The 20,273-nt window shown below is 38.2% G+C and overlaps 1 protein-coding gene across 3 annotated transcripts in view; it reads right to left on the reverse strand.

The window, feature by feature from the left end:
* cacna1ha (calcium channel, voltage-dependent, T type, alpha 1H subunit a) overlaps positions 1-20,273 on the reverse strand; it is a 116,708-nt gene that overhangs the window by 17,376 nt on the left and 79,059 nt on the right. For all 3 annotated transcript variants that reach the window (XM_042011693.1, XM_042011711.1, XM_042011703.1), the window contains 16 exons: positions 18,117-18,283; positions 17,725-17,919; positions 12,763-12,914; positions 12,476-12,661; positions 12,221-12,338; positions 10,685-10,840; positions 9,697-9,784; positions 9,320-9,603; positions 6,600-6,971; positions 3,882-3,985; positions 3,429-3,552; positions 2,527-2,595; positions 2,204-2,388; positions 1,950-2,076; positions 1,432-1,557; positions 986-1,075 (listed from right to left, as the gene is read on the reverse strand). In XM_042011693.1, the coding sequence (XP_041867627.1) occupies positions 986-1,075; positions 1,432-1,557; positions 1,950-2,076; positions 2,204-2,388; positions 2,527-2,595; positions 3,429-3,552; positions 3,882-3,985; positions 6,600-6,971; positions 9,320-9,603; positions 9,697-9,784; positions 10,685-10,840; positions 12,221-12,338; positions 12,476-12,661; positions 12,763-12,914; positions 17,725-17,919; positions 18,117-18,283 (2,543 nt within the window). The remainder of the gene's footprint in view (positions 1-985; positions 1,076-1,431; positions 1,558-1,949; positions 2,077-2,203; positions 2,389-2,526; positions 2,596-3,428; positions 3,553-3,881; positions 3,986-6,599; positions 6,972-9,319; positions 9,604-9,696; positions 9,785-10,684; positions 10,841-12,220; positions 12,339-12,475; positions 12,662-12,762; positions 12,915-17,724; positions 17,920-18,116; positions 18,284-20,273) is intronic.

Consider the following 20,273-nt stretch of genomic DNA (forward strand, 5'->3'; position numbering starts at 1 on the left):
CAGAGTAAAAGATTTCAATTTCAATTATTATCACTCAAAACAAATCAAATCGCTCATCAAATTATTTCCACTCAAATTTGAAATTTCTTCAATAACTTGACAGAATTTTACTGGTGATCTCATTGATACAGGTTTGACATTTTAGTGTTTTTGTGGACCACTCAATTTATCACATGATTTTAAAAGTGATGCAGGTCTTAGGCACATTGCTAAGGCATGTCACTCCATGCCAGAATGGGGTGTAAAAGCTCAGGAGGAAGAGCAGCTGTCTTTTGACCAGAAGGTAGGCGGATCAATTCCAGGCTTCCACTGACTAAATGCCAAAGTGTCCTTGGGCAAGACACTTAACCCCACGTTGCCTCCCGATGTGCCTATTGGGGTGTGAATGTGTGTGTGAATGGGTGAATGTGATAAGTAGTGTAAAGCGCTTTAAGTGGTCAAACTGACTGGAAAAGTGCTATATAAGTACAAGTCCATTTACTATTTACCAAAATGATGTCAAAATACAAACTTGCGTTGGTATTTACATTGCTTTATTTATTTATTTATTTTAAAAATTATTTAGTGAGTTGAGAGAAATCAGATGATCTTGAAGCCCTGATCAATATAACCACATGGCTTCAAAAATACTTTAGAAATCATCAGAAATGTAACATTTAAATATATAAAGCCAGGACAAGATTGCAAGAATTCAGCTGACTTTTCTGGGAATAAGTTTATCTAAGAAGGCCAGAGAGAACTTGAACATGTGTATTAATGGAAAAGCATATAATGGAATTTTGGAGAGACATGTGCTACCAAGGCAATGTGTTTCCAGGGAGGTAAGTGTTCTTTTTTATTTCACTGACAACACCAGCCATCATCTGCACAAATAATAACAGTATAGCTAGACTCATCATGAGGGGGAGGACTGGACAACAAGAACCAGAGTATTAAGCAGCTGACATCTTGTATTCAGTGAAAATGTAAATAAACCTCAAACTACCTGTTGGTCCACTCCCACCGCATCAAGCCCATCATACATGATGTTGACCCAGCCATCCTTACATGACAGTACAAACAAAGACATCAAGGCCTGGAGAGGAAAGATGGAGATGTAACGTAAATCAACACACTGGAGTTTAATATCTGTAATATCTTGTAATATCTTAATACCGGTATATTGCCATTGCAACCATAAATCAAACATGATCCCTGCATTAATGAGGGCATCTAGTACTTGTGCATAATACAACCACACTCTGTTAAATGTAATTAAAACTATATTGCTTCATAAACAAAGCAATAATATTGTTCAGCTTGGGAACATTAACACAAAACGAGAAATACCACCTGGAAATATCTAAAAGTTACATAATACAGCTCTGCAGGCTTGTTACATCACACCCCATCTTTCTGGCCTCATCTCAACCTCAGTCTATTAATCCATACCTGAATCAGGTTGTCAAAGTTGTACTTCCTTCGTATCCAGCGGTAGTTGGCCTGCAGACAGTCTGATTTGTTTGTGACGTTTTTTGTGTCCAGACCTTCACAGTGGTAGAACTTTCCTTTGAAAAGCTACAGATGGGAAAAAAGAAAATAAGCAAAAAAAAAAAAAAAAAAATTCTTCAGGGCTGTTTGCCTGTCATTTACTCATTATCTCAGTTGCAGTGGGGCTTGCAGGAGTGAAACGATGTTTTATACTGTGTGTTCTTATCAGAGGACGTTTTTAGTGCTTGGCAAAGAAATGGCCTGGAGGTCATGTTGTTCCATTTTACAGTTGTCATTCTTTCAAAATTCACACTCTTAAGGAACAAAAGGTTATTGTCTATTGGAAATTCAAGAATCTGAACTTGTTTGAGGCCAACATCAGACATGAAGCTGCTCAGTTAAACTGATATTTAAGCTCAAGACAACAAAAAAGCTGCATTTCTAACTGCAGCATGGATGCCTGTGAAAAGAGTGATTACCTGGACCCCCAGGATGCCAAAGATAATAAAGAAGGCGCAGCAGATCAGAACAATGTTCCCAATAGGTCTAAGAGAGGTGATGAGTGTCTCCACAACCAGCTTCAGTCCCGGCGCTCTGCTGATCACCCTGTAAAGCACAAACATATCTTGAGAGTCAGACATAAATACTTCCATTGTTAGGAGCAGCAGAAAAATACCTACTAAAATGATAAAACGGTTCTTTACATTAACAGTCTTACAAATATGCTACATACCTCAGTGGGCGAAGTGTTCGTAGGAGACGAAGGACTCTGAGAATACCCAGGATCCTGTTTCCACCACTATAAGCCAAAGAGACCAGGATGTCGACCAGAGACACAAACACTAGCAATCCATCCAAAATGTTCCAACTGGACTGGAGGTAGCTCTGCTTCCCAAAGCAGAAACCAAGAGCTACAACCTGGTGAAGACATTGTGGAGTTATGGAATTATTAAAACCCTGCTTAAGCTGCACATGAGAACTCCAAATATAGGAGTTATTGATTCACAATAAAACCATTTTACCTTAAGAGGTACAATGGAAAACAAAGATGTTTACCTTGATAGCCATTTCTGCTAGGAAGATCACAGTGAAAATGTAGTTGGACACACTCAGGAACACTCGCTCCTAAAGGGAAAGATTAAATAATTGTTTTACATAAGTATTATTTATATCTAAATGGGTGAAATTAAAGACGATTGTAGCATGTGCTCTTTGTTGTGTTAGATGGTAAACTGGCTGATTTAAGACAGATTTACTAGAAAAAAATCTGTCCACTATACTAAAATAAATCTGCAAATGCCAGTTTAACCAAAGTCCATCTTAGATAATGGCTTTGATTTAACTTTAATCACCCTGTGTTATTTACTTTATTGATATGCGATAAGCCTCCAGTCTATTGCATTAGATTAACTAGGAAACTTTTAACTGGTGGTATATATAAAAGATGGATGTAGTTACTATGACATCACTCAATGGTTTTATTATTAAAGCCTAAATTTCAGAGTTTAGTTGTTCAATGTATGGCAATGAATGAATAAAGTGCAACAGGTAGATTTGAGCCAGAACCTAAAGACAGTAAACACATCAATTTGGTACGTCGTCTGTCAATCAAAGCAACTTCAAGCCTAATAATGTATAACGAGAAGTTTGAGAAACTTCTAGGGTCGCCCCAAAGGGCCATTTCAGCAACTGTCATTCAGCCCCAATGTTTGCTGCCTGCATAAATATAGCTTCAGCCAACAGATCATTATATTTATTAGCATTATTATATAAAAAAAATGAATAAATTACTTGAATTAAAAAGTTAAAGTTAAATGGCACAGGTGAGGAGCATGAACTGGGTACCAAGTGTAGTACAACTTGGTTAATAAGCAAGTGCAAGAAAGGGCTGAAAAACGTAGGTGAAAAGTGTATGTCCGTCAGCTGCGTGTGTGTGCGTGCGTGTTTGTTTATCTCACCGAGCTGTGAGGCTGTATATCGGGCCTCTCCAGAGCAATAGTGATACAGTTGAGGAAGATAAAAACCAGAACCACGTGGTCAAACACCTTATGAGAGATTATAGCTTGGCACCATTCGCGACATCTAAACACACACAGAATCATCTGTAAATTAACTGGTTAAAGCTACAAACCACACAATAAGGAATAAAAAAAAAAATAAAGACATAGCAAAATAAGTAAATAAGGAAAAAAAAGGTAGTCCAAGGCAATCTGAACTCCACATGAGAAAACAAAAAAATGTGAATTAATGTTAAGATGCCAACATATTATTTGGAGATTTGTACCCAGTTTAAAGCTAGAACAAGAGTGCTGCTCAGGATTCAGGTATTTTCCAGAGAACATTGCTCAGAGTAATGCTCTCTATTACAGTATGATGGCGAAAAAAACAATGTGTCTGTGTGAATATCTCACCGGCTCTCTGGAGAAAACAAGTAGAGTGTCCAGTCTTCATGTTCTTTGCACCAACGTGGCTTCATGTTACGGATCTCTCTCCTGATCCAGTAACAAAAATTACTCTGTAGAAGCGACAGGTCAAACATCAATGTAACTTCCAATAATGACAAAACTACTTTATTGCACATTATAGACCAAAGTCACCATCAGCTCCATATTGGTTACTGCATCATGATGGTTAATCATAAAATCTTTATAAATACTATAATAATCGTGTTTATCACCCACTTTCAAGCTTTCATCAACATCAGGAAGCAACAAACAAATGCACTCATTAGACTTCAAATCCCTTTACAGACCACTAACAATAATTTATATTGATCTAGTCTCTTAAAAGATGAATTAGTTGCCTTCAAGTAATGTATGACACAAAAAAGTTTCCTCACCCTTGCATCCGACCAAAAACCAGAAAGATCTAAAATGTTTCTCAGATGAACATGGATAATGGTATCCTAGGTTTTTATTTTAATCAGTGGACTCAATTTTTAGGTGGCAAATCAGTGAATTATCTTTGTTTTGCAGCTGCAAGGCTGATAAAACAAAGTGCATGTTGCTTTAATCGACATGCTGTTAGACCAAATCGCTGTTAGGGCCAATCACATTTAATCTTAGCTTTTTAGTTTAAAATGCTCCATCTGTTTTTTTTTTTTTAATTGTTATCGATGCTGCTAAAGGGGAAATGCACATCCTCTCTGAAAAAACATTGAGTACTCGATAATAAAATATTAACGGTGTATGTGATGTACAAGGTTTTAGTGATAAGATTTCCAGTATTCATTGCACTGATTAGTCATAAAATTTCAGCTTTCCAAGTAATACTGACAAAGTGTTTTTGGAGGCAAAAAAACTGACCAGTCAAGTTGTAGACAAAGGACAGTGTGTACTGGAGTGTACTGGGAAGTTAGTAAAACATTCTTTGGGCTCTGTGGGGGGGAAGTCTTTGTGGATTGGGCTTCTTCCCCACAGATGCAACCAGAACCCTGGAGCATTTAGAGGTTATGTAAACACCTCAGACTAATTGCTGCATACTTTAAGTCCTTCCTAAGGTGTCATGATTCAGCAGGTGTGGTGATCATCTTCCAAATGGATCCCCAGTGCAATCCCCAGCTCTTACACACATCTAAATATCCTCATGGAAGATGTAGAAACCAAAACATTTGGAACAATTATCATTTAAGCAGTTTTTAAGCTGCTATTGTAGTTAGGTTGACTGGTCAGCAAAAACATGTAAGTAAACAGGGCATCCATGTGAATGACAGGTTTTCAAGGAGAACATTTCTTTGTAACAAGATGAGCAGTGTTACTTTACTTGTCAGGGGTTTTTATTTTATAGCTGATGAGTAGAAAATGTCTTACCCTAATCTACTGATCCCTTTAAGATAAAATAAGCAAGTTGTTCAAATGCCATGTGAGTCATTGTTAAATAATACAATGTGTGCTTTTAATGCAAGCAAAACCATAATAATGAAGAATGCAACATACATGGCCCAGCAACGATTACACTGTAACAGCCATTAAAGAAACAATGCGCAATTTAATATGGTTGCTGATGCTCGCTTTTTAAATCTGTAGGGATTCAATAAACATATGTTTCATTGCATAAGTAGAAGAAGATAATTGGACCATAACAGGTGGATTTCCAACGTTGGGAGTCCACAAGCTCAGTGCACAACTCATTAAAGTTTGCAATAAAACAAACAAGAAAGCTTAGATCCACAGCTTCTGTATTTTAGGATTCTAATTAAAAAACAGCCCACAGTCAAGCCTTTTAGACTTTGCTTATTTGGCATGTTGCCACTAATGTGAGTATGTGTGCATCTAGTTAGGTCCTTTAATGTGAGAGTTTTTGTGTGTTGATGACAAGAATCAGATTTTTTTTTGGTTTTTGTTTTTTTTTTTGCAGATGTTATTGAAGCTGAAATCTAAAATGTCTGACATGGAGATTTGCAAGGAATATCATGCACATATTTCACTTAGCACATCACACATGCAAACACACCAGCACACCCAAACAATCTCTGCTATAAGCCTCCCGTATTCAGTGTGCCCAGGAGAACACTTTTGTTTCAGTGGATTTCATGGCTTTATGAACTCAATTAGGAGTCAGTAAAGCCATGAACAGTGTCACATCAGAGGTCACCTAAAACTAGCAAAGGACTAAACCTGTCTCCAGACTTCTCACACGCTTAAACATGCACACACTCATAAGCACTTGTATTGCCCCAGTGACTGTATGTGCACAAGTTGTTAGTACCCACTGAGAAAACAATTACTGCCCAAGCCAATCAATTACAGCATGACAATCAGTCTCCCTCCAGGCTTTGCAATGTGAACACAAAACACACACTCAATAATATCTCAAAGCAACTGAGAGACAAAGAGTACAGAAGACACATGACAATAGGGTGAAATGGGAGAGATGGAGAGAAAAACAAAAAAAAAAACAAAAAAAAAAGCCTAAATAGTTAGAGAGTGCAGATTAAGAAATTATTATTATATGTCACCAAGCAACTCATTCGTTGGTTAGACATCTATACATAAAAGTAAAACAAGCATAATGTCAGTTAATGAAATACACAAGGAGGGTATCATGCTGGGAACCTTTAAGAACTGCTCAAACCTTGCTGCAGAGTTCCTAAATGTCATTTTGAAATCTGGTGACTCATGGTAACTTACATCATCATCTATGTCATCCTCAGGCAAGAAATCTTCTTTGGAGTCGGAGTTCACATTTGGGTCGTATGTCACAGTCCTTCCATTGCAGTCACCGTACTCTCCTATTATGGAAGGGCAGAGAGTAGATGCCTGAAGCAGCTCCAAGGACCCTGGCTTTAATCTGCTGTTTACCCCAGCTTCCCCTTTTTCATCCTGGCCATCTTCCTCTTCACCTCCTTCCCCAGACAATAGGCTCTCCCTCTCTCCACTGGTGTCTCGTCTTTTGAGACTTGGTGCTCTTCCCAGACTGTTCCAGCTGGAGCGGCGGCTTCCCCATGAGCTGCCAGAACCACGTGGGGGAAGAGGAGAGCGTCGACCGGGGCTTGAGAGGCTCTGAAGAGACGGGGAACATGGTTAAAGGCAGTGTCATCAAAGAAACATTATGTAATGTACTGTGGGTTGCAACGGCTACCTGTGGTGAAACAAAGTCAGTCCTACAAGTTTGTGATAAGGTTATATAAAAATAAAATGAGTGTATTTTTGACAAATAGCTTCTGGTGTCTCTGTTTTTAACCACAGTAATATTCCAGAAGTAGTTTCAATATAAGTCTTGGACCAAATGATCATAGAGAAAGCTGAGGCAAGATTTTTTTTTTTTTTAATTTGTCAGACTTATGCTAGCAGGCTACCAGGTTGTGTTTCATGACCTTTACTGAATACTTTATAGGGAACAGATTCTTTCCTTTTCCATAAGATAAGGTCAGGTGTTTATGGGAACTATTTTTTTCTAGTTTTGATTGCCAGCATCCAGGATAAATCATGTCTTCCTGTCTCACAGGGAATCTGACAGATCTCAACAAATCAGCTGCGTCTGACAAACTGACAATTGTATGAAATGACAGCTGTCTAAATTTGAGTGAGCTCCGGTGTGACTCTCTCCAACAAGCTGTCAAATTACTGGCTACTCAGGCCGATATAAACCTGAAAATGGTCATTGCACAGGTGCACCTCCTAGATGAGCCAATGCTTTTTAAACCTATGTCTCACCGTGACAATATTATGAGCCCACAACCTCTTAGCTGATCGTCTTCTCCATCTGACATTTTGACAGATGCCACCTACATCCAAGTGTGCAGCTGGAAAACTAGTTATTTCCTGGATATCGCTTTGGTTGACTAAAAACTGCCACCAAACTTGGAAGTGATTTGTGATCTGTTTATTTCCTCTGCAAAGGGGCGGTGTGGCTCAGGGGGAAGAGTGGTAGTCTTGTAACCTGAGGGCTGCCGGTTCCTCCGTCTATTGAGATGACCCTGAGCAAGACACTGAACCCCAAATTGTATAATGTAAAGCGGTTTGGGTATCATTCCAGGTACAGAAAAGCGCTATATAATTACAGACCTTTTACTATTGCTAGATTTCATGACAAATAAAAAAAATAGCACAAAGTAGGACTATGTAAAAACATCTTCAGAGAATTTATGTTTTCATTACAGCTTTGGATCTGATTGATTTAATGATTAAAAGATTTTAAATTAATGATCAGCTGAGGAGTTGATCATTGTTACTTCACTGAACTTACTGGATCTTAATGCCTTTAACGATAATCCCTTGGGAACCAAACATTATGCCAGTTTGTTTTACTTTGGTGTTCATTTTGCATGATCTTACTATGTCTTACATAGTATTTCCACGATTTAGAAAGACAAAACTGTCATAGCAGAACGGAGAAACTGTATGGTACAATTTAACAGCTGATTCGCCATTACTGGGCCATTTTGTATCAAGGTAAGAAGACAGCAAAGTTCATTGTTGGGACACAAACAGTAAAAGCCTCAATCAAAAGCCATCAACTGGCTCATGTGTCAGTAGGGACTGTTACTAAAAAGACATCATCATTTAGATCTATAAGCGACATCAGAAAATATTATTGAAATAGTTGCTGAAATGACATATTTGATGACCATGATGCTTCAACTGGTAAGGAAGAACAAACAGAAGAGCAGCTTTTTCTCAGGTGACAGAATATCTGAATTCAAGCAACTGGTAGCAAGAAGCAAATCATGGAGCAGTTTCGCTCCTTATAAATATTTTTTTAAAAATCAGTATACGTTTTAGAATTCAAAGGCATAAAAGCCATTGTAACTGTTCCACAGAGATGAGAACAAAGTTAATATGATCACATTAATCTTGATCACACCATGAAAACAGCACAAGTCTGAATGCTTGACCTCTAAAATGACAGGAATTTGTTATGCTGTGGAAGGCTAAGTGGCTGACATAGAATGGTTCTAGTTGTCCATCTGGAGGGAGGGGTGATGAAATATACTCCTGGGTGTCAATGTCACTATGCATAAGTCATGCAGGTTAACTAAATTGTTTAATTAGTATGAAAACCATTCAACTGTAAGCTTCAGCCTTTGCAGACAACAGAACTTCATGCAGCTGAATATCTGGAAGACACAAAACCCACAGATTCCTGCCCACCACCATTAAAGCATCAAAAGTGGGAATGATGGTGGGAGAATGGTGATCATCCCTCAAGTAGAGTTCCACAATGACCTGATATAACACTGGGGTTTTCCAGGTGTACTGGCACCTGTACCTGCTCATTTCATGTTTTTTTTGTGTGCGATTTATGTGTTCTGCATCATCCTATTCATTAGGGGGAAAACACATGTTTTAAAAAAATAATAACAATTTTGGACTAAAGGAATGAGTTTCATGTCATTGGTCTTTCTCACCAAGGAACGCTGGTCATAACCTGATGGGTCCATGGATGTGGAACTTCCACGACGAGACTCAATGTGACCAATCCCTGCCTCAGAAAAACCCAGTCCAACCTCTCCATACTGAGGTATACCCTCTTTGTACATGAGTTCCTCCTCTAGAACGGACTCAGGTCCTAGGGAACTCTTTGGAGTGGGCATGGGTGTGGCTGCTGTGTGCATGATTATTGGAGGAGCCATACTGCCACGAGGGTCAATGTGACCATTAGCTGTCATCATCAGAGAGTACATCTTTAGCTCTGTGAAGGACAGAAGTTGTCATTATTAACCACTTATATGAAACATTTATTAATAAAAACAGTGCCGAATGAATCTTCGGTCTCTTCACCTACCTGTGTCTCTGAGCTGTTCTACTTTTTCGTCCTCATCAAAGTTGTCCGATTTTTTTTCATCATCTGACTCCGACCGATTAGCGTCACCCTACGACACACACACACACACACACACACACACACACAGCATATCCATGCAAATGAGCTTGTTTCCTTCATCTGTTGTCAGATTCAATATTACAGAGACAACTGAAAGGGCTGATTTCTTATTACTGAAGCACAGAGCACATATACACTGAAGTGTGGTGCATTTAGTGCTCCAAGGTTAGCTCTGTGCCTGACCACTGGGGAAAACGCAAACACGATCACATAACTGGATGGTCGAAAAGCTGATAATAGGAAATTGTCAGTGGGTGTGATAGAAACAGGTGAAACTTTTCCTCCCATCATCCTCTTTAAAAGCAGTGGTGCTCTAGTGACAGTACAGTTTGGTATTTGAGATTCTGGACCCGAGGCCCTTAGAGAACTCTCACTGGAGTTAATTAGCAGCAAGACAAGGGCCCACATAGGACACACACAGATGTGGATAAGAGAGGAATGTGTTTAAGAATAAGATGTTGCATGCAGTTGTTTCTCACACTTAAGGCAAAGCCAGGATAAGCCTACTTTTATTTGTAATTTCATGCTTCTAATGCTTGCAGAAGGGTAGCTTTCTGTACATTTTCACCAATTCAACAAGCAGTGTACATACCACAAATGCACTATTTGATGCTTTTTAATACCATCATTAAATTGCTCTAAATGCTTCACCAGCAAAATTACCCCTCAGGTACATAAAGACTGAAAAGAGTACAAAATGGAGCAGTTAAAATGAGCTCCACATCTCAGTGTAAATATCATTTCAAGAGGCACAAACCAAGAGAAAAGGAAGTCTCTAAACATCCATTTTCCTTTTAAGTTACATAATGGCAGAGATAAGCCATGTAGTTACAAATCGCACAGAAATGAACCCGTTATCATATTCAAAAACCAACACAGTCCCTCTCACCTCAGCCTGGAAGCCTTCAACCAAGATAGCAACCAATAAGTTGAAGAGCACATAGTTGCCAAATGTCATGAGAGCAACAAAGTAGAGAGCTGCCCATGGAGATGTAGAAGCCATGCCGTTATACAACACCACGTTCCAGTCCTCCTGGGTAAGAATCTAAAGAATTAGATGAAACACAGACAGAGATTTAAGCATAAATGAGGGAGGATTGGAGGGGAAGCGATGGATAGAAGCAGAAATAGAGGGGGACAAAGAGAATGTGAGGTTTAGAAATGTATTATTAAAAAGCAAGGAGTGAGTAAATATTCACAGAGGAGATGAGAAAAAAAAAACAGTAGAGCCTGAAATGTTGAATAAGGGAACAGGAATAGATTATATGATTTATTAAACCGTGTAATGAGCTAGATTTATTAACACATGTTGGTTTAAGAAACCTAACAGACTATTAGTTGACAAGTGTATTGCATATACCGTATATGTGTTTGTAACTGCTTGTGTCACAAAAATAATCAAAAACCACAAATTATATATAATCCAACATGAAAGTAGACGCTGCATCTTTCCCCTCATTAATAACTTTGAGCAAAAAGCAATTTACAAAGCAATTTGTGTGAATTAATGTAAGTAGATGTGTTTGTGTGTGTACTTTGGTCAAATGCTAGAAAACTATAATAAATGTACAGAAGTGTAACATCTTCACATGTCAGCTCTTAATAAAATGCTTCTTCAGCACCAGAGAGAATGTACTGCCCTCCTGCTGACATATCCAGCACAGAGAGAACAACCATCTATCTGGAGCAATTTGAACAACATCTCCAGTGGGAAGACAAGGGGTAGATGCAATTATGATTTTTCACTTCCCAGCATGCTTCATAAGACATTGTTTTATGTCAGTGTGAAGCTCAGAATCTCAATGCAATTCAGCAGGAGCATAGCTAACATATAAGGTCACATAATGTCATAGCTAAGTTAAGGTTTATAGATGCCTGTTACACAGTGTGGCTTGCAGAAAACTTATAAGACAAAAAGTAAGTGTAACTTGTAACAACTGCATGTGCAAAATATCTCAGGCATTTGTTGACCATGCACTGTGCAAACAGTAGATTCCCTTATCAAGCAGTTTACCAGATTTTTCAGACTCAGAAACAGTGAGCACTATGCTTTGCTTTTTGAGATTGTACATGTGAAAAGCAGCAAGAAGATTTAAACACAGCATTAGCAGCAGCAGATTATTATGCAACTATAAATGACTCAAGAAATTCATTTGCGCTTCTTCAGAATTTAATATTATTTGTTTTCAATACTGCTGTGATCAATGCTCCTGCTTCCTCTTCCATGCAACCCAGGATTCTGATACATGTTTACAACAGACGTATCACCACGGAATCAGGAGATCGAATCATGAAATCAGATCACTAAACGACTTCATGAGTCAGATAAAAACTAGATGAACAAGTGTTAATTTGTGGGTTAGCTAAATCTAAAACAGGTGTGCACAAAGTAAATTGAAGACAAAAAAAGGATTTAAAAACTAACCTGAAATACAGTGACAATGGCCCAAAGTAAAGAATCGAAGTTCTTGCGATCGGGGATGGTGTCTCCATTTTCCTGCTGTTGACTGAATTTACAACCAAAAAGATGCATGCCAAGTATACTGCAAAGAAATAAGAAATGTAAACATAATGTATGTATTTATTTTTTTGAAACAATGCCATTCTAATCATGGAGAATATGCAGAATTCTGTGACAGAATCCTGCAGGCTGAGGAAAATGATGTATTTATGTCTGCACCTGAAAGTGAAGATGAAAAGCATCAGCAGCATGCAGAAGGTGGCCACATTGTCCATGGTCTTCATCAGCACTACCAGCTGTCTCCTCAGGGCAGGCAGGAAGCGAACAAGTTTCAGCACTCGCAAAAGGCGAAATGTTCGCAGGACCGACAACCCACCATCCGACTGGCCGATTATCTCCCACACACTGAGAAGCACAACAGCATCAGATATCAGAATAATTCCTGACAATATATGAAATTTAGTCTAATGCCTTTCTGAGTATATAAACATATGATAAAAGATTACCTGATGATAACAATGATGCTGTCAAAGATGTTGTATGGGTTCTTGATATATCCAAACAAGCCAAAAGCCAGCAGCATGAAGCCCATCTCCAAGACAAACATACTGGTGAAGACAATGTTACTTATCTCCAGTACATCAGTCAGTTCCTCAGGCTGGGAGGAGAGCATTCAAGAGAAAAACACAGAGAAAGAAGGACACGAAAGAAAACAGGGAAGAGAAAAACAAACAGTTAAAATCTACTCTCTCATTTGCCTGAGCTGTAAAACCTTTTTGGTTTTAGTGTTCTGAGCTAAAACATTATCAATCAAATTCAGAGCTGCAGTCAGCCCCAATCAATCAAATAGGACCAAGCGCACCAATGCATCACTGCTGATCTACTCCACTTACCCCACAGCATGCTCAGTGTTCCAGCAAACATTTAACTCAGCCACTCCTGCCCCCTATGAAGCGTGTAGTCAAGCCTTTTATGAAAAATGCAGCAATTTTGTGCTCCACTAAATGCATTATAGGACTACATCTGCAACTTTTCCTTCTAGAAGCAGTTTGACTTGAGCTGAATCAGTGATCTAAATGTGCTGAACGCACTGAAAGGATGCAACAGACACCACACCAACCAGTCAGGGAGAATTCAGACTCAAAAGTGATAAATACTGCACTGAAAGTGAAAATCCAACTTGAGATGAATTTCTTTAGTAAAAGTATTTGTGTTGACATTGATCATTTTGTGAGTGTTACAATACAGAAGTAACAGGAAAAAATGACAAACTTGAACACATTTTCTATGTATCTGCATAAATGTGGCCTAAAAGTTTAGTAGAGTCGCACATTAGTTTATTTTTAAAGCTGTATTACCTGGGACACTAAAAAAATCTGAGTGGTTGGGAGATGATTAATGGTAGAAGAATAAAAAATCATTTTTCTGATAAACAAATGTATTCTAAGCTTCTGGATTTTAACTTAACTCTTTTGGTAAGATAATGGCTCATTTGGTTACCTACTAAAATGTGAGTGTGTATGGTTCGAAAGAGAAAACCCTGGAAGCTTGGACTGCTTTGGAAAGTGTTTTCTATTTATAAATAGGATATTATTTTAAAAGAAAAGGAAATGTGTCCAAATTCTCTGTAGTGGGATCAAAAGTGCATTTCTCTTTGAAATGTATTGAAGTGGAAGCATGAAGGTGCATAAAATGGAAACACTCATGTAAAGTGCAACTACCTGAAAATATCCCAGAATAGCGAAGTTGAATAAATGTACACAGTGATTTTAAACAAGTGCCACCCACTCCTACCAAATATATCATGTCAGCTTCTATCAACACTAGGTTGCCTAAAAAGTATCAGTTTGGCTGCTTCATTTGAGTCTGACTGCACATGTAACCCTAAACATTGTGTCTCTCACTTGAAAAAGTGTTATTACTTAAAACACTAAAGGTTTGCACATGGATATACTGTTACATTTGCCTTAAAAGCTGATTGTGATGCTCTTATAATAAGAAACTCTCTATATTCTGCACCACAGACACAAGTCTCATATCAACTCATGCACTCGCTCTAATCCCCAAAAAATGTTCCTCCTGTCGCTCTCTTTAAGTTATATTATAGTCTCTTTTCTGTCTCAGATTTTTAAATTCCTTTTTTTTCATTTGGAGAGCGCATGATTCCTCAGTAACAAGCTTTGTGCATGTAATGAATAATTATGATCCCCAAATGACTGAAGCCTTCTAAATCACACACTCTCATACTCACAGTGGTTAGAGCCCTTAAACCAGAGAACCAGCGTTTTTTGTCTTATGTCACCCAAAGGAGACTCATTAAAACATATTGCATTTCTTTTCAAGTGGGGATCAACTAGCAATGTCCCAAAGCTAATTTTGCATCCTGAACTATAGCATATAAAAGCAAGCAGGCTATATTCAAGACTAAAAGTGAACCCCTTGGTCATAGACAGAGTTTAACACACATCCTATACATTCTGGGTAGTGCATTATTTAATATGCTATGAATCTACAATAAATTGCTTTAAATAAATATTGATAAAATTTATAAAATTACATTTTAACAACAATCACAACAGCTGTAAACATTCTGGCTACCGTCACTTTGAATTAAGCTTTTAAGAGATTATTATCTTGATCAGTGATAGAGGGCGCCATAACCCTAAACATCACTCACCTCTCCATCCCCCCCCACCCCCAAAACACAGAAACACACACACTCTGCCTTTCCTATGAGGCATGGAAACCACAAACCTTTTACAGCCACCTCCCGAGAGTAAAGGTGAGTTTTCCTGCTGAAATGTTCAAGTATATCAACACCAGCACAACATTTGAGGGCAATTTCTTATTTCTAATTTAACAATATTTGTTATACACTGTGTTTGACAACCTGATCTTTATTAGTTAACTAAAATATATTAAATATATGATTCAGGATACTGATAGGAAAACATTAAGGAAACACACTGATGAAAAGAAAAGCATGTTGCTATAGTAAGCGCATCAGCCAGACAGGGTGTGTGCAGTGTCTGAAACAATATCCTAGTCCACTGACCAAGAACCTTCTGATAGTTTATTTCAAAGCAAATATAACCAAAGCGCCCTGACATTACTGTCCTGCAACATCAAGAAAACAATGTTCTATTAAAAAACAAAACAAACAAACAAACAAACAAAAAGATTGCCATTGCTGTTTGTCATAAAAGTCTCTCATTGACTAAAATGCCTTCAAAGCTCCTCAAAGCTCTCAGCCAGCTTTTCTGTTAAGCACAATATACTAGAACCACATACATTATTCTGGAACAATGGACTAGCTGGCATTTTTATCACCTTTGTGGCCTGCTGTCTGTACAGCAGGGAAATGAAAATGCACACTGCAGATGGCAGTTTTCACACCAGCTGATAGGATTATGTATTCATCTTCACATTCCACTTTACAGTCTGCTGAGAAAGGACGGTACAGTGTGGTTGATATAGCGGGTCAAATCAATACAAAGCAGTTAAAGGGTACAAAGCGGGGGGGATGGGGATAAGGGGACATCAATGCTTTGGTCATTTCTCTGTCTTTGATTCAGGCAGAAAACATAATGTCAGCTAACTTCAAGTTAATGACAATAGCTGCTTTTACATGGAGCACTTCGAATGCCCGAAAAGAATAAAAATGCTGCATGTAAATGTGTTAGTTGATCCGATCGGCCTCGATCAGAAAGAACTTTTATTCCGATTTTGAGGGGTGGCAAGGTTTACTGGATATATTCAGTCTAAATGAAATATATCAGTGCCTACAAGGAGACATTTTTAACATTAAAATGTTGAAACCAACTCTGGATATGACGTTGCCTTCAGGGACATGATGAAATTCACAACAGAGATTGAGGCTCTCACACCCACACACACAGCTTTTGTTTCAAAGCAGATAACTTTGGCCATGAAGCAGACATATATCAAGACAACTTTGAAAAATGATAAATGTGGTGATGTGAACTAAAGTATTTCTTTATACATTGATATTGTATCTTTGTTTTATTGGCCCATCTAATCTGCACATTCATTACAGCAAGGATTAAAAGAGAATGTGGAGATAGATCTGTGCAAAATGGAACAACCTGATAGCAATTTTGGACTGCACTTCATTAAAACAAGCAGGATTCTCTTATGGATTTTCAGAAATCCCCCCAAAAATTCAGGTTAAAGTTATACAAGCAAAGCAGAAGGCTTGTGTAAACATGTTTCAGTAGCATGAACATCTTCTCTAGGCCAAAACTCATTTAAAAATTGGCATGGGCAAAATAGGAAATTAATCTATTGTTTTGAAAATCTTAATTTCTTTTTGGTAATGATGGATGTAAGGATGTCCTTTAGACTTAAGAGAAGAGAGACTATTAAGCTTCTAACCAGCACTCGATTTAAATCCTGCATCTCTGATATGAGGTTACATTAGAGCCTATGGAAATCTGGACATCCAGAAAAGCATCACCAGTGCTGAAGAGTACAGTATATAAAGACAATGCTAAAGTGCATACAGCATGTGTTTCAACAGCATGGCTTCAAAGTAGAAGAGTCCAGATGCTGGACTGAACTTACCACAGTCCAGATCTTTCATGAATTGAAAACATTTGGAGCATCACAAAACACAAAAAACAACAAAGAAGACTCAGGACTTAGAGCAGCTAGATTCCTATATCAGTTGAGCAAATATATTACACTTAAAACAGTCAATAAAATAGTCAAATATCTCCTTTGTTAGTTGAGACTTGCAAATCATTCTGTTTTTATTCACATCTTAAACAGTGTTCCAACTGGGTGGGACAGTGAGGGCTGAGGGGAGCAGGAAGTCATACATAATACTTTACTCTGCTTATATGTGCATGTGTGTGGGGTATTACCCTAAAAAGGCAATGGCTCACCCAGTCACTCCTTATGTTTATACCACAAAGATAGAAACACACACGCACACACACACACACTTGCCCTGCAGAGGGAATTAGATTGTAAGGAGGCAGAGAGAAACAGAAGGAGGAAAACAGGGGACAGACCATCTTCTTTTTTCAGTTTTAATCTTATGGTAATATACTTACATGGGAATAAAAACTAAAGTAGATGCTTATGACTTTGCAAAGAAGAATATGTCACAGTGGGGGAGGGGAAATAAGGAGTAATAAAATTATCTGACCAAAACTTTCCAGATGTTGGCCAGAAAGACTAAACCAGAAAGAGTGGAGTGTGTGACAATGCCTTGATTTGTATTTTATATGTGAGAAAGAGGAATAGAGTGGGAGAGAGCGGGTGCTTTACTCCTCTCATTTCCCCCCTTTGTCCCTCACATCTAAAAAAACACCTTGTCTCATCTCTTCAAAAATTTCAGGCAACCAAATGCAATTTTTTACAAATAATTACCAGCAGTGCTCATGAAGCAGAAAAAAAAAAAAAAACTGAAGCAGACAGACACCCTGTAGCTTACTTCTTACCTGTTCGTGGTACTCTATTCCCATGCTGAGAGTGTTGACAAGGATGGCAATCATGATCCCTCGGTTGAAATATTTACTTTCCACAATCCTCTTCAGCTTATCCCGAAAGTCAATCCAAGCCCGAAAGGCTCCATGTCTGTATTCCACAACCCTGCGTGGTCGGAATCGGCCTCTTCCTCCTCTCAGGTCTCCCCCCTACAGGTAAAAATTCAAACATTACAACTCATGTAAAGCAACTAATGTAAATAGAAAACAAATGAAGTAATCACTAAATAAATCAATATATAATACTTTAGAACCGCCACATCAAGTTAAAAGACGAAAAAGCAAATTTATTGGTTAAATTATTGTACTAAAATTCACATCACACCTCTATCACCATTCATTCTGACCTGAGGGAAGTCGTGCAGTCCATCAGCATCTCCCTTGCCTCCATCCAGGTCTCCTAGTTCCAGTTCCAAGGTCTCAAGGCTGCGGGCGCACAGAGGACAGCTGAGCAGCTCTAAAAGCAGAGGGCTGGGCACCACGCCTGCCAGCTGGAACAGCAGCCTCCGGCGACCTGATGGGGGGAAGTGGATTGAAATGGTCAGAAATTTGCTGAAGGGATATTTGAGGCAGTCTCGATATTTTTGTTGTCTGTCTGATTCACTGAGCAGAACAAATAGTTTTGAGCACCTGATTTTTCACCAGATTTCTTTTTTTTATTATTTTATAAATTTTGTATTATATGCTGTAAAATAAACATGCAGATAAATGTAGAATATAAATATGTAGATAAAATATGAATATTGTTTTGTTGATTTCAATGTGATGCCTTTGCAATTGAGTTTAGCTGATACATTAGTATAACTAACTACATAAAAATCCGTATTTCACTGTATAGCCTCCAATAGGTTCCAACAAAAAAAGTTAGGTGCTTCAGCTGTTTCTTTTTTGTTTGTTTTGTTGTTAAACATGTTATCAGTTAAACACACAAGTCTGAGAGCAAGTATATCAGCAATACCATTGTTTTTTTCTCTTTTTTTTTGCCATAAAAACAGTCTCTTTATGATATTAGAAAAAACAACAGTCTAAGTGGTTGAGTGCTGTTGGCTAGGACCCATCGACAAATTCAATTTTATGTTACTGTCTGTCTCACTCTTGTCAGTGTTTAACTGACAGCTGTTTTAATACAGAAAGAGCACATTTAGTTTGACCAAAATACACCGCCTGGCAAAAAAAAAAAAAAAGTCACCACCTGGATTTCACTAAGCAAACAGGTACAAGCCTCCTATTGGATAATTACTGGGGGATTAATTTTCAGCTGGCAAAAAGTTATTTAGCCCCAGCTGGTGCAATGAGTAGCTTCTCATTTCCAATGGAAAGACACATCCTGAGATCGTGGACAACATATCTTTCAGAAGGGTCAAATCATTGTTATTCATCAAGCAGAGAAAACATCTGAGGAGATGCAGGAATTACCAAAAATTGGGTTAAGAATTGTCCAACTCATTATTAAAAACTGAAAAAAATAGGAACTATCGAGAAAGCGATGTGGTCAGAAAAACATCTTGAATGATGGTGATTGGTGATCACTTAAATTTTAAGTGAAATCAAATTGAAGAAAAACAACAGTAGAACTCAGGACTATGTTTAATAGTAAAAGTAAGAATATTTCCACATGAACAATGTGAAGGGAACTCAATGGACTGGGACTGAGTAGCTGTGTAGCCAAAAGAAAACCACTAATCAGTGCTGCTAACCAGAAAAAAAGGCTTCAATTTGCTAGGGAGCATAAAGATTGGACTCTGTAGCAATGGAAGAAGGCCATGTGGTCTAATGAGTCCAGACTTACACTGTTTTAGAGTGATGGGAGCATCAGTGTAAGAAGAGAGGCAGATGAAGTGATGCAGCCATCATGCCTACTGCTGGGGGTGTTGCTGCAGTTGATCAGGTTAAGGTTCAGCAACATTATGAGCCCAAAGAATGAACTCGGCTGACTACCTATTGCATCAATGGATTTTTTTCTTCCCTGATGGCACAGCCATGTTCTAAGATGACAATGCCAGGATTCCTTGTGAAATTGTGAAAGATTTGTTAAGAGAGCCTGAGTCATCATTTTCACACACTGATTTGCCACCATGGAGTCTAGACCTGAACCTCTTGACAATCTCTGGGTTGGGCTGGCGCAGGCTTTAAACAGGGGACAGTACAAGATCTTTGTGAAAAATTAATGCAGCACTGAATGGAAATAAATCTTGTGACGTTGCAGGTTATTGAAACAATGCCACAACAAATGCTGCCATAATCTAAGCTAAAGGTGGTCCAAAGAAATGGTAATGTGATCTTTTTTTTCTTTTTTGTCTTTGGTGGCGACTTATGTTTTTGGCCAGGAAATGTATTTTGTGTTAGTAGTTTTGCCATAGTAAGACAAAGGGCCTTTTAGTGAATGATTACAGGGAAGTTCATCCCCAAATTGCACGCTTTTCCTCTGGCCTGCAATAATGTTTATTTAATAGGCAGGAAATATTACATCTTTCCAGTTGATTAAAGCATAGATCGTCTTGTTA

Source organism: Melanotaenia boesemani, chromosome 2 (assembly GCF_017639745.1).
Source record: "Melanotaenia boesemani isolate fMelBoe1 chromosome 2, fMelBoe1.pri, whole genome shotgun sequence".
Classification (NCBI taxonomy): domain Eukaryota; kingdom Metazoa; phylum Chordata; class Actinopteri; order Atheriniformes; family Melanotaeniidae; genus Melanotaenia; species Melanotaenia boesemani.